Genomic DNA, 14,576 nt, shown 5'->3' with positions numbered 1-14,576 from the left:
TCCACCTGCTTAATAAATTTCCCTGGTTTGCTTTGCTGATGCAGGAGAGCAGAGTGTGTGGCCCCACTTACATCTTAGTATCTGGCAGAAATTTCTAAAATTCTATTTTTTATATTTTTTTTGGTTTTTTTTTTGTTCCTCTTTAGAACGTTCTACACAGACTTCTGCCTGCCTGTAATTCCATGTCCAAAGGTTGTGCTGAGATCCTGAGATGAGCCGAGCTTTGTGGTAGAAGTGCCTCTGACTGCCCCACACAAGGAGAACCCACCTTGCCGTGCACCAAATACCTCATCTAAGGAAGTAAGGCAAGTGTGCGAGAATGAAATCCAAAAGCAATCCAAAATCCAAAGTTGCCGAAGGGATGGATGTGCTGCTGCGCGGAGGTGACTGGAGAGGGCAGTCAATACACAGGAAAGATACAGGCTGTCAGCAACTCGGCGCTGCGGCAGCATTTGCTTTGTTAGGCTGGGTTTGGTGGCCAAAAATGGCCAGGAGAGGTCAGAGAGGATGTCATGTCACCCGTTCTGCCGCACTGCCGTGAGGACTGACCGCACTGTGATATCGTGGGCGGAGGAGGGGGAGCTGGCCTCCTCTTCCTCCTCTGTTGCCAAAAATAATTGATTTATCTTTTATTAAGCGATATTCTTCCTGGGCTGGAAGAATGGTCACAAAACAGCTTCATGTGTGACAGCAGCCCCCACTCGCTGCCAGTGACACAGGCAGCTCCAACAGCCTTGGGCACGGACTTGAAAGTGAAATAGTTCATGAAGACAACCCCCTGCTCAGACCTTTTGTGGGGGTGGACTTCTGGAAGTTACATTTCAAATCCAGGACAATGGCTTTGACCTGACTTTTTTAAAAAGGCTCTTTCTTTTGACAAATATATGAGTCTTTAGAGTATTTAAGAAGCTGAATAGAGTTCCAGTTTTAAAAATTTAAAGCCAGAAGTCCTGTTGCATCATCTGGTCTGGCCAGCACAGGCCATTCAATTTTATCTTGTTTCTCTGAATTGACCTCAGTGAGTGACTTGCTTTTACTTAAAGCATACTTTTCAAGGGACATTTTATCTTACTTTGAAGGTGGCAAAAGACAGAAAATCCACTGCTTTCAATGATTATTCTTTCTTGTGTTTCTTAGGTTAGATGTACCTAACAACTACTTTTGAGGGATTAATTTTCCAGAGTAGCTGAAAAGCTTGCTGTTTCATATTTTGCAAATATTTGCATTTCTGCCCTCATATTTTGGACAGACCAGCTATCTTTGTGGCTTCAACACTGGAAATCTTGTTTGTCAGTGAATTGCTTTTATTGGCAAGTATCATCTAAACTGGAAACTACAAATCCCAAACACTGTTACGTGAATTATTGAAAAAAATGCAGAACAAATTCACTTTGCCAAGTTTACAGGAAGTAAAACTGTTTTACCACAACTTCGGAGATTTCTACTTTGGTTTCCTTTCCTTTTCTCTTAATCAGTGCCAGAAAGTGGCCGAATGAAGCCCTGGCATCCTGTTATGAACTGGCAGCATTCTACACACCAAAATGTCACCTGAACGCAGACAGTGGGAAGCTCTGGCCGTGCTTACTAGAAGCCAGATTTAGATTGTTTGGAACAGACATGTCAGTTGTGACAGGATAACCACAGCTCCATGTTCTTTCTCAGGCCTTTCCTGTGCTAGAGAACATGCAGATATTGGTAGCTATCAATTGACACAGCTGCCATCACGGTGACAGAGCTCTGTAAGCATTTGAAGAAGACGAGCTATCCTAGCTTTGCCTGGCTTCAGGCTGCACAGATTGCTAAACTGAGTCTATTTTGATAGTAGTCAAGGCCACAGAAAAGAGGGAAAGCATAATCTTAAAAACAAGCTTGAAAGGAAAAAAGCATATTCCCTCATAATGTCATACAAACATTTTTCTTTCATTTGCATCACTTGGTTTAGATTTCAAATTAGTTTGGTATTAAATCCATGAGTACTTATTAAGAATCTAAGATTAAAAGACATGTTTGCTACAAGATCAGCAGATAAGGTTACTAACCGTATGATACCATGAGAATGAGACATGTGATCCTCTCTGACATTTCAAATACAGCTACATTAATTTTTAAAAATGTTTTTTTCACTGAAGCTCTGTCCATAGGGTCCTGAGGTCTCCATGGTGACTGGGTGTGTACACTGAGGTGGGTTAGTTCTGCTGAAAACAATCGAATGGACCTGTGCATTCTTTCTGCCTAATCCCTGAGAAACAGCTACCTCATTTCCTATGATGTGTATATCAATAGATCACTCTCTTCAATTTTCAAATACTAAAGTTTCTGCTGCACCTAGTGGTGGAGAAAACTTGTTCCCTCTTTGGTTTAGAAGCATTTGCTATCTCTAACTTAGAGATATTGACTATCTCACTTTCATTGGGAAGTACAAAGGGTATTTGCCAGGTAGTCTGCCTCTTTTGTTTGGTGTTCCTGGTAGATGCCAGAGACTAGATAGAGACATGTTAGCTCTTCCCTGTCTTTTAAAATTCCTTAAAATAAAGGGGGAGGGAGGATTAGTCAAATTCAGACCAAATTTTAGGGTGTGAGTCATTGTACTGGAGTCAGTGACGTGACTTCTTTAAACAGCAAGTTTCTGTATAGGTAAGGATTAAGAGACTGGGCTTTTTTAGGAAGTTACTTGAAAATGAACTGCAGCCAGTTTTAAACTGGATTTGAAGCTGGTGTAAAAGAGATGAGATGCATTCAGTTACCCAAGTTACCTAAGGACATGGAATTATCAACAGGGCTTTTTATTATCAGGGTTAAATGACAAAATGCTATAATGAAACTAATGCAAGTAATGTCTGATTCCTAATGTAACTAGTTAACATGGCTGTTCCTCTATAATTTTTAATTTTTAATGGGGACTTAAAATTGTATCACCTTAATCTTTTAGTTCTAAGACCAGAAAAGCTAAGGAAAAGTATAGTCTTTAAAAGTATTTCATGTTGCAGTTTGACAGGCATTACAGTTTTGAGTTAATGGTCAAGATTTTCAGAAGATTCCCATACTTGCAAAAAAAATGTGAAGTGTAATGAGATGTGCATTAGAAGAAACAATGTAGTGTGGTAATTCTGCTTCTTCTTGTAGGGAATAGTCTTTGCAACATGGAAGTATGTATCCTTCTCATTTGTAGTTGGATTCCTTGGATGTTTGATAAAACTAGTTCTCTTCTAGCACATTTATTACATAATTTTAAGCATAATTCAATCTTTGGAAATTGTCAGCTATAAAGGTTCCAGACAAATACTTTATTCTTTGTAAGGACTAAGAACTAGGTAACACTTATAAAGGTATGAATTTCTCATTGATTTTACTACAAATCCAGTCTGTGCATTTTAGAGGCGAATTTTTGTCAGAGTTCCATATGCTCATCCTAAAAATATCACTGTAGCGGTTTTTTTGTTATTAAAATGGAAAAGAAAGGTGAAACAGCTGCTTTTGTCATTACAAGCTTTGGCCAATGTTGCATTAATAAGCCTTTGTAAATAGACAGCCAAGACTCACAAGTTTGAAGTCTGGGTTGCACAGAGATCTTCAGTTTTGAGCAGCTGTGCACTTTACAGTTCTGTATTTGTTTTTACCAATATCTGCTGGAAGTCAGTAACTCGAGTCCTACTAAAAATATTTTGTGAACATCTCTGATAGCTTTCTTCTATTGTGTGAGGTAGCTTTAAAAAAAATAAATATTAACAAGTAACCTCCATTTGAAATCTCAGTTTATACATGTTGCATTTATGCTACAAGTATTTGGTGGAATTTTTAAAATTGGATATGAGCTTCAAGTATTTGGCAGGATTTTTTTGGAAAGCATGTGAGCAAAAAAAATTTTATCTTATTTGGGGAGCCTATTTAATAATACAGAATGTACTTTGCAAGGATAAATTGTGACCAGACAGCCCTGTTCATATTGGTCATGGTGGAAAAACTTGAGCAGCTTAGACTGTATTACATACAGATACAGGGCCATGATTCAGCATACTAGCATCCTACAGCATATATATCGTGGCTAAAACAGGCTGAAGGAGTAAAAGTCCAGCAAACTGTCAGCATTTTGATGCCTTGTTCTGTCCTTTCACCACTTGATGACAGTGCATGTGTATTTTAATACGTAGTGTTTGGTATATGATACCACTTCTTTTTTCTCTCTGAGGGAATTCTTAACTCTCTATTTCTGCTTCCTATTTTGAACAACACTGCCTTATGTTTGCAGATGGTATGGTAGTAAACACAGGAGTGCAGCGCTGGGAAAAAGGAAAGGTTTCCAATTAGTTCAACATTCTTGAGGGTCCATTGGGACTAACTAATGGATCTTTATTGTGTTTGTCAGTTAATGAACAAGTCATGTCAATTGACAGTTTTCTAGCCCTGAATATTTTTTCCCCTATATGTCTGGAATAGGAATATTGTGATGGACAAGCTAACTGCAATACAAAAAAGTCAACCAACATCTAGCAAAGAAATGGGGTCAGTCACTAGCAGATGGGTAAGATGGGTGGGAAGCATGTTTTCTTACAAGCACATGGGTGGGGATATTATTTGGGAGATGAGAAGCAATACGACTGACAAGGGAGGTTAGAGAAATAGTTCTTTGAACAGGGGGGAGAAGACTCCAGACAACTTGTCTCCAGTCCTAGCAGACTAGCCTTAAGGCCAAATTCACTCATCTTTAGGCGACTAGTTATCATAATCAGGTTCAGCAAGCCATGATGTTGTGGTTTGTTGTATTTCTGTAGTATCATGTGGGTGCTTGTATTCTGTCAGCACAAGAAAAAGATAGTCCTTTTCCTAAAATGTCTGCAGTTCAGGGGTCTGATCCTCTCAGAGTCCACAAGTGTTTCTGGAGCTGATCAGTCATTGACTATATGGTGACAGACACTTTCTTACAAAGGAAGGGAGACAGGGAAGGAGATGGCAGAGATCATGAGGAAAAGTATTACCATAAAGTAACATAGACTGTGAACCTGACTCTACTGGGCATGAAATACTGCTACATTTAAATGAAATCATATTTATCTCAGCGGTGCTGGAGCAAGAAACAACTTGCCAGACTTAACTGAACTCAGTAATCCTCTGGAGGCCTAGGCTAGATATCTGGAGGATATTTTATACACTATTTTATGTTTCTTGAGGCAGGATTTTAGTGGCCACAGGTTTTCTACTGCATGAGTTCCTGTGTGGCTTTCCTACTCTGTGCTCAAAGAGGTCAAGAATACTCATAATCTGTTCATTAGGCTTATTAAAAATGGAAATCCTACTCCAGGCTGTTCCTGCAGTGGTGTGGACTTTGCTCTACTAATTTGCCCTTCCCTGTGGTCAGTCATCCTAATCCTTCATAGGCTCAGACTCAGACTGTCCAAACTCCAGATCAGTGCTTTGTGTGGCTGTGTGAGGTGGGTCTGTCCCACAGAACAGAGGTGACCCTCCACCAGAGTAGGAGACATTGTATTGCATGAGACTGGGGGCACTAATCATTACCTTTCCAGCTATCTTACTTCCATCTCCTAAGACTTTTTTTCCACTGCCTAGAAAATAATAAATAGTGCTGAGCACCACCAGGCTACCACTTAATAAAGACAAAATGTTTGCAAATACTTTGGTTTCAGTTTTACCTGGTGTCTTATTTTCTTTAAAAATTAAGGCAGCCTTCTCTTTGAAAGGGATGACAATTTCTTTCGGGATTGTCACAGGACTAAAAAACTCACCAGTAGGCAGCATAGTGACAGTACAAATAAGGAACTACTCTCAGGTTTCACAATAGATTACCATTACAACTCGAAAATGAGATCTTGGAGTTTGATAGATAATTCTATGAGAATGCAAGCTCAGTGAGCGTCAAAAAGTGTTAGGAGCTAATAGGAAAGCAAAATAAAAAACCCTGCACCTTATCTTCATAATAGTTAAAACACCATGATTCCTTTCCATCTTAAATTCTGGCAGTCATTCTATCTTCTTGTCTCAGGAAGGAGACTCTACCACTGGAAAAAGCTCTGAAAAGGGCAATGTGAATGATCAAAGGCATGGAGCAGTTTCCATAGGGTGAGTAATCATGGACCGGCTACCACAAGTAAGATGGGAAAGAGGTGGTTGAATGTAGAAAGTGATGGGGTTTGGTTAAAAAATGGGCAGTGTGAACTGCTGGAGTCAGTGAAAGTCACTCCACATCTTGTGTGGGAGGTAGTGAGCACAAATGATTTTAGCAGGCTACATGTTCAGAACACATAAAGGTAAGCATTGTTTCATGTAACCCATGGTTAAGTCCTAGTTAGAGGATGATTAGGAAGCTAAAATTTTACATACGTTCAGAAAAAGACTGAATAAATTCACAAAACAGAAACTCTCATCCATGTCAGAAAATCTCTGGGGCCAAAATGACCAAGGTCATCATCATAATTACTAAGTAAAAGTACCACTACGTCACTTACTGAACTGGTTATAGATCCTAGACTGGTATCTATTTTTGGTTATCACTGAAGAGTTAAATATCAGGCTAGCAGACATTTAGTCTTAGCAAGTATGACCCTTTTTTACCATTTCTCTAGATTTTAGATAATTACAATCAGTTCAATGGATTATTTTAAGAGTTAAATATAAGAAACACTTAAGTGTGAGACTATTCCAAGTTATGTGAAACCGGTCTAATGCCTTTTTTGTCTTGAAATCTACAGATTTTAGTGGGAACTAAGTCAGAGCAAGACTGGTAGGTCTCAAAAGCGAATGGTGTTTTCAGCAATATTATTTTCCTCCACCCTGAAGTGTTAGAAACAACATTCTTTTGACACAGGAGAAAAGGCTAGAGCAATGCTTTGACATAATAAAGATGTTTACTGTAAGGGAAAGCTCAGCGCAGGTGACAGCTCTCTCAAGAGCCAGTTCTGAACTGGGGAATGAATTCTCTTGGAAAGCAAAGATTATCATAAATTTCACCCTCTTTTTGCTCAAGGTCCAAAATATGCCTCTACCCTGCTTTTCCTGATGACATATCATGGAAGTGTGCCTGTCTGTACATTGAATTGTTTTTCAAAACAAGAGAGGCTGCTGTAAATGCCCCTTTCCCCAAAGAGCAGGTGAGAACACAACCTTACTTTCTGCTCATGTTCTCTGGAGGGTTCCTGGACACATCTCCCGTGACAGTACTGAGCATAGGGTGAAATCTTTGGATGAGTGGATGAGAACCCATGTTGCTTTGCTGAATTCTACCATTTTCCATTTGAACATGAAATCTCTTTGCAGTTCTCCGGGGTTGTTTTGTAGCATTTTTATTTCAGTAAGAGCTGCCTTTTACTGCCAAGCCCATAATTAAAGCAGTGGTAAGTAATGGGCTGCAAAAGGTGTACCAAAAGATAATTAAAGATGCACTGCAGATAAGCAGAGCATGGGCATCCTTTTTATGAGGTGTTAATGTCTGAAGACCAACTATTGAAATTGATTTTGCCTCCTTCAGGATGAAAGTTCTGCTCAAACATCAATAGCACTGTACTGCCCTAGAAAATGTTTGATGTAGGAATTTCTTAAAGGGTGTTTGTCCTAAGACTCCCCAGGCAGGCGCCTGTGACAGCCCATGCTGCACTGGGTAATTCGGCATCCCATTCATGCTAGCAGGATTTTGGGGTCACCTTTGCAACTCCTAATTCAAGAAGGGCTGCTCTGGAGGGAGAGAAGTGAGGTTCTCCCAATGCCCTGGATTAAATAGATGCAACCCTTTTTTTTGAGAACCATTTTAAAGAGCACTGTGACTAGTCATTGTCTAACAATGATGTTGTCTCTCCCAAATGCACTTTACACACATATCTTCCATTTCTGTTCTATTTTGAGTATATTCCACATGTGATTTGGACTCCTCTGTAGATGTACTTATACCACAACTGGCATAAAGGAACCTTGACAGAGTGGGTTTCCACACTTGGACTCTACTTCAATATATAGCAAAATGCCATGGATTTTTGTGGAATTCTGAAGACAATCTATGAACTAAAGAGACACTGGTTTTGTTAAGCATGCTGCTTTGGGTATACCTGCTTCTTTTCCCACACTCATCCCATTCCCATATTTGTGAAATGAATAAAAAATAGGTGGCAGAATACTATTTTTCCAATAGAGTTTAGAGAGGAGATGCGAGAGCTCACAAACAGTTGTTTTGATTATCACTGACATGCAGCAGCACAACGATGCCAAGGGAACTAGGGCAGCAAGAGCTGGTCAGTGTTGTTGCCTGGACTAGTGTTTGTGGCAGAAATTAGCTCTTGTGTTAGGCCAAGTCCATATGTCTCAGCAGAAGAGGGGCAAGAGAAGGGGGAGGAAAAGATTGCTATCTTCTTTCCTGGAATGTCACTTAATAACAAAACTCGCAATCTCTTTCAATTAGCATTGCAAAGAAAATCTTTGAAAATGAAGGGTGCTAAGAGGCTGCCTGGCAGAATGCCTGAAACAATAACTCCGGGAAGTGTGAACTGCTCTCTCCCGTAGCTAGAGGATGTCAACAAAAGCCTAGTCTATTTGACCCGAGCTGGTGGACAGTCACTATTAGCAAGCAGTGCAAGTCCGTGCAAGTCTCTGCTGGCTCCTTCTTATCTCTTCTGCACTGGTTGTGTCTATTAGGTGTGTATGTGTGAGTGGGAGGAGATGATTTCCCTGTTCTTTTGAGATCGGTATTGCAGGCTGCCTGCAGGGGCAGCTTTATGTTGTAGCTATCTCCATGACATGATGTTTTCTGCTGTGAAAATTGAAAATCCAGAAAGAAAACTGAAGATATTTTTTCTAGTTTTCCTTGTGGCCAGACTGAATGAGTGAAGTATCTTTGTACCCTAGAAATATCCTTGGTATCCTTGATCCAGTTTATCAGGCACCCCATGGACAGAATTGCAGAGAGATGGAAAAGTCATATGCAATTCCATACTTTATTGTGCCAATTCAAATCGAGGCTCCCCCATTCTCTCTTACCCTCTGCTCCTCCATCCCATGCTGGTGCTTGCCAAAAACTACACTGGCCAAAAAGAAAACCATTGTCTTTTTTTTTTTTTTCTTTATGCAATGGGCAGCTCTGTGAGCTCTTGGCTCATTTCTAGGCAACTGTACACTGGAGATGGTATGTACAGGATTGTGTGCAAAGCCATGTGGAGGCTTAAAGACAGGTAGAATTGAACTCTGCATGCTCAGAAAAAGAAGCAATAGCTGAAGTTGGCTTTGCTGTAGAGAAGACTGTCAAAAAAACTATGCCTCCAAGCTTTATGTCTGCTTGTTGTGTCTGAGCCTTCGTCTACACGTCTCTCAATAATAAAAGTGAAATAAAGCCAAAGGAATAGTAGCACATCTTGACTCTACCTACAACTGCTGAACCACTTTGTCACCCGACACTTTTCTCCTTTCTCTCACATAACAATGCTCACTTAAATACAAATTTTACCTTCTATATGGACAGGAAAAACTCCAAACTATCCTGGAGCTCTGGAGGAGAAAAGAAATCTTGTGGGATGTATCTGTGCTATGACAGTTCAGGGTTATGGGGATACTATGGTAGAAGAAAGGGGAGAAGTACTGAGAAATTGCTTCAAGCTGTTGTTTCCAGATGTTTTGGACTACTTGGTGCTATCATCCCTCTGGAATTCTCACTGTCTTCACATGCACTTCTGCTTGAAAATATTATTAAGGTAAAGTGATTTCTGAGGGCATTTACCTTGCCTTATGGACAGAGTTGCTAAAGGAATCCAGTCTCTGAAGTACTAGATTGACAGGGGCTGACTGTCATCCCTGTCTGGAAGGTCATTAATTTTTTGTTGTGAAGCACTGCAGTGGTGTGGGTAATGTTAAAACCCTTGTGCAGCTCAACCCAAAGTGGCTTCATGGATGGTGGATACACCGGTCCCTGCAGAACGCAAACAGTATGTAACAGCTCACAGATTTTGTCCCTGTACCCTTTAGCTTCAGAGCAAGCTGGACAAGGTCCCAAATCTGAAAAATGAATGGGGACATGGTGAGATGAAAAACATATGAAGTAATGATGCTGCTGTTCTTGAACACCTTCAGTGATAGCCATTAATGGCCTCATTTGACAAATTATTACACTGACTGATTTGCTGCTGTTCTGACATCTAATCCTTTGCAGTGTTGTAACTGTTGCTCTCTGTAAGTCCTTTATGTCACTCTTGGCTCTCTTAAACAATATTTCTGGACTCTTTTAGATTAATATGTCCGTCATGATTTCACCTTGGGCTGATATCACAGACCTTGCTTGTTCTGTACCTGACTTGGATGAGCAGAGCTGTCTAGAGAGAAAAAAAAAGCTGCCATAGGAAAGGAAAACCTTGTGCTGAACTCTTCAGCATGCACTTGGGAAGGAGCCTGCTCCATCTCCCCTGGGTGATCCCCGAGTGTGCTAGGGGAGGGCTTTGTCCTTTATTGTGAACAGCGGGTATTAATGCAATGTCTAGTAAAGCCACCAGCATTTTATTTACTGCAGTTAAGTCGATGAGAAATGTCCCATGGATGGAAATAGGAGCAGGGTAACCAATCGGGGAAGACAAGGACTTGTCACCCGGGTGTAGTAAGAGCTGGGATGGTTTCCCGTTGGGAGAAGGGCAGTGTGGAGGCCTCCCTGCATCTGGAGGAGTACTGGGTTTCCAGCAGAGCCCCGGGCCCGCGGTACAGAGAGAAGGGGAAAGGGGAGCACTCTTAGAGAGCTGAAGCAAAGGTGAAAGATTCTTTCATTGAATTATCCACTCTCCACTTGAATTAAAGAAAGGTGGTGGCAGCGGGGGCTTCGCTGGGAGACGCTTTGGCTCCTTGTATGGGGCCAGCCCTTATTGTGTGTATTTTGTTGATGGGATGACAATGGAGGTGTGGGAGACGGCTCTGAGTCACCCTCGGAGCCCCGGCGGCCCCGGCTCATTGGCGGGGCCGGGCTGGGTGGGTGGGGGTCGTTCAGGGCCGAGGTGAAGGGCTCATAAAGCGCGGAGCGGCCAGAGGCGCCCCACCGCCCACACACCTCGGCCCCATGGAGCTCGCCAGCCTGACCTCCGCCAGCCCCGGACCTGCCGGTGAGCAGCCCTGGGGCGCGCAGAGCGGGCGGGCGGGCGGCCGTGGGCTTGGTGGCGGTGTCGGTGGTGTTGGTGGAGGTGTTGGTGGTGGCGGTGGTGGCGGTGTTGGTGGCGAGGCGCAGCCGGGCTCCGCGCCGCCGCTCCTGCTGCCGCCGGGCTTGCGGGAGGAGCTGCGTTGGTGGCGGTGTTGGTGGCGGTGTTGGTGGCGGTGTTGGTGGCGGTGTTGGTGGCGGTGTTGGTGGCGGTGTTGGTGGCTGTGTTTGTGGCGGTGTCGGTGGCTGTGTCGGTGCCGGGGCCGTTGGGGCAGAGATCCGCCGCCCGGCCCCGCTGACCGCCTCTCCCCGCTGTCTCCCCCAGGACAGCCCCGGGCGCGCCCCGCCGGTCCCGGCGCGGGGCGAGAGGGAGGCCGGCGCAAGAGAACCACGTTCAGCAAGGCACAGCTGGAGCTGCTGGTCCGCGCCTTCGAGAAGGAGCCATACCCCGGCATCGCCCTGCGGGAGCAGCTCTCCGACCTCACTGAGATCCCCGAATCCCGGATCCAGGTGAGAGGGGCGGGCCGAGAGGACGGGCGGGCGGGCAGCGGGGTGTTCCGGGCACTTAGTCTCTGCCGGTCCCGCAGGTGTGGTTCCAGAACAGGAGAGCCCGGCAGCTGAACCACAAGAAGAGCGAAGCCGCCGCCTACCCCAGGCCGGGCAAGGCAAAGCCGGCCCGGTGCGGCGGCCAAGAGCGGCCACGGGCGCCGCAGGGTCCTGGAGCGGAGCGGAGCCTCCTGTGCCCGCAGCCAGGCCTGCCAGGAGGGAGCCAGAACTTCTGCGGACAGCCGCCGTCTTACTCGGGACAGCCGTACTCAAGCCTCGACATGCATCTCAGGAGCTTGGATAACACTTTTGGAGCTCAGGGTCAGACCCCAGCTCACTTCGGTTTGGACTGCGTGGGAAAAGGGGTCCCACTAGGTGCGGAAAGCATGGGGAGTCCCCCTCAGTTCTCGCTCCCTGTGCAGCAGGCACAGGACTATCCGCACCTGAAGAAATCTTTCCCTGAAAACTACTACTCAGATGCGGATGTTTTCCAGATTTGTATAGAAGATCACCAGTACCTGGCAGCTAAAGAGAATGTGTACAGGAGGCCTCTCTTTAACTACATCAGTGCTAACCAGGGCCTGGGTATTGAGAACTATTCATGTATCAAGTCAAACACTTCTCCCTTTGCAAAGGGCTTCGCTTTCAGTTATGGTGAAGGGGAACCTAAGCTTGAGCTGGAGCAGATGAGGCACAGTTCACCTCTGCTTGAGGCTAATAATGCTAGTTCTCCTTTGATACTTCCAAAACATGAAGGGGGGTATCAAGGGACACTTGCCACTCCAGCCACATCATATGGGCAGCAGGTGCTGGAGACAGTAAATGACTATGACTCTTATTGGCTGGGGATGAGAAATGAAATTTTGGGAACAGGGTTAGATTCACTGTTTGAGAATGCGCAAAATGCAGAGCAAGGTGAGCAAAAAAGTTTCCTTTTTGCTTTTGGTGGCCAGAGTTCCACCTGTCATTTGAGTTACACATGAAACTGGCATGCTTGCCTGATGAAGAATTAATGTGATTTTTTGTTCAATTGGCAGTGTTGTCCTAAGTGACTAGAGGTTTTGCAGGTCTAAGTGTGGAGTGCTTGCTCTGACTTTTGTGCCCTGTCTGGAAGGGAAAGAAAGATAAGCCACATTAGTAAGGGCTACAGGAGAATAAACTGCCAAATGTGTCCCATCCCAGGGGAACTGTCACCAAGCTGCTTGCAGTATTCCTGCACGTTTGGTTATTGGCAGCCTCATGTTAACTTGCATGCACAGACTGATCTTCACAAGTATGTCAATACTGAAGATTTTTCTGTGTTCAGACTGTGCTGGATTAATTCTGCCAGGAGGATTGGGACCATGGTGTTGCTTTTGTGGCCTTACTGCACTGAGTTTTGTTTCTATTCTGGTCATAATTCATTTACTTTAACTTAAGAAATCTGTAGAAAACAGACTTATTTATAGCTTTTAGTGGAGAAAGCATTAACACGAGAAGGGGACAAGCATGGGAAAAACAGCATTGGTGGTGGCAGGGGATGGCTCACTGGGTGTGTTTGCATTTTAGGTGTGCTCCTGATAAAGAACACAGATGTTTTTTCCTGGATACTTAATGTGTAGTGTTTTCATTTAAAAATGATCACACGTGTAGCCTTTTAAAGGGCAATATTTTTGTGACTTCCTTTTGTATAATTTGTTTGCAGGTTGTATTTTTTTTTTTTGGTTGTTTTCAAATTGTAATTTTCTATTTGCCAAATGAAGGTTTTCTACCTTCATGAACTTGTAGAATTGCACTCAGAGAAGAGAAAAAAAAATTAATTTCATCTTTGCATTTGCACATTGAGCCTGTTTTTAGAACTCTCAAGATCCATGGCTGTCTGGAAGAGCACTGTAATCATGGAAGTGTTCTTCACATGTGTCTTGGGAGACTGCCATGGTTACATGTTAAAGCAATATCAGACCTACAATGCTGAAAACTCTACGGGTAAATCCTTTTTTGTGTTTAAAATGTGGCTCCTTTATATTTTAAGTATGCCTAGATCTAAATACATATGTTATTAACTTAATTACTTTGTTTATAGAACAAAAGAAACAATGAAAATAAAACTTAACCACAGACCATTATTTTATTAATAAAGTTGATATCCCTGAAGAAGCTGTCTAAGGAGATGTGTATACAAGAAGTCCAGAAAATTAGGTCTGATTTGTCAGTAGTTTTTAGCTGTGCCTGTAACTTTTCTGCCTTGACCTGAAGGAATGTGGCACACTCGTGTATCACAAAAGAACCATGGCTTCAGACAATAGCTGCAAGGCACAAGAAGTTGCATCTGAGAGCAAAGGCTAAAGAAGTGTTTATATTTATGATTGTATATATGACTCCTTTAGTTAACTTTTTGAAAAAAATTTCATTAAGACTCATTTCTTTATTTACATATACCTTCTCCCTCATAAGACCTTCTTAATGAGAAGGCACAGACAGAAAAGTAGTAATTTACCCAAGAAAAAGACAAGAAAGTGGTGCTCAAAACTGTGTAGCAAAACAGTCTTACTTCATGAAGAGTGGGGTAAAGAGGAAGAGAAAAAAGGACATCTGAAAGAATAATACACACCATTAACCAACAAGGCTGGGATTTGGTTCCTCTCTGGGGTCAGTGGGCACCTGGCAGGTAGCACAGGGTCTTCCCATGGTATCCTCCCTGCTGATCTCAATGTGTGGTAACCAGCACCCTCTTATCTCATGGGGTCTCAGGCAAGGAATGGGAAGGTCACTGTTACAGGTCTCAGGTGAGGCTGGTCCCTGCAGTGCATCCGTTTCCCTGTCACTCTGTAGGCATCCTATTCTGTCAAAGCTGCACTGAGGCAGCTGTGGTAGGTGTTTGGTGTTGAGCTGTCAATCCTGGCTGCTCTAATAATACTGGGTATTCCATTATAACCCCTTCATCTGGTATTCA

The 14,576-nt window shown here is 43.2% G+C and overlaps 1 protein-coding gene across 1 annotated transcript; it reads left to right on the top strand.

Moving 5' to 3' along the window:
- The first annotated feature begins 11,023 nt into the window (after positions 1–11,023).
- LOC108493447 lies at positions 11,024–13,774 on the top strand. The gene is made up of 2 exons (XM_017806862.1): positions 11,024–11,608; positions 11,686–13,774. Exons 1-2 carry the CDS (start codon positions 11,024–11,026, stop codon positions 12,625–12,627), a joined length of 1,527 nt encoding a protein of 508 aa, XP_017662351.1. The 3' UTR covers positions 12,628–13,774.
- Positions 13,775–14,576: the final 802 nt, after the last annotated feature.

This window comes from Lepidothrix coronata, unplaced genomic scaffold, assembly GCF_001604755.1.
Source record: "Lepidothrix coronata isolate B3197 unplaced genomic scaffold, Lepidothrix_coronata-1.0 Scaffold17, whole genome shotgun sequence".
Classification (NCBI taxonomy): Eukaryota; Metazoa; Chordata; class Aves; order Passeriformes; family Pipridae; genus Lepidothrix; species Lepidothrix coronata.
This window is presented reverse-complemented; position numbering and strand designations above follow the sequence as displayed.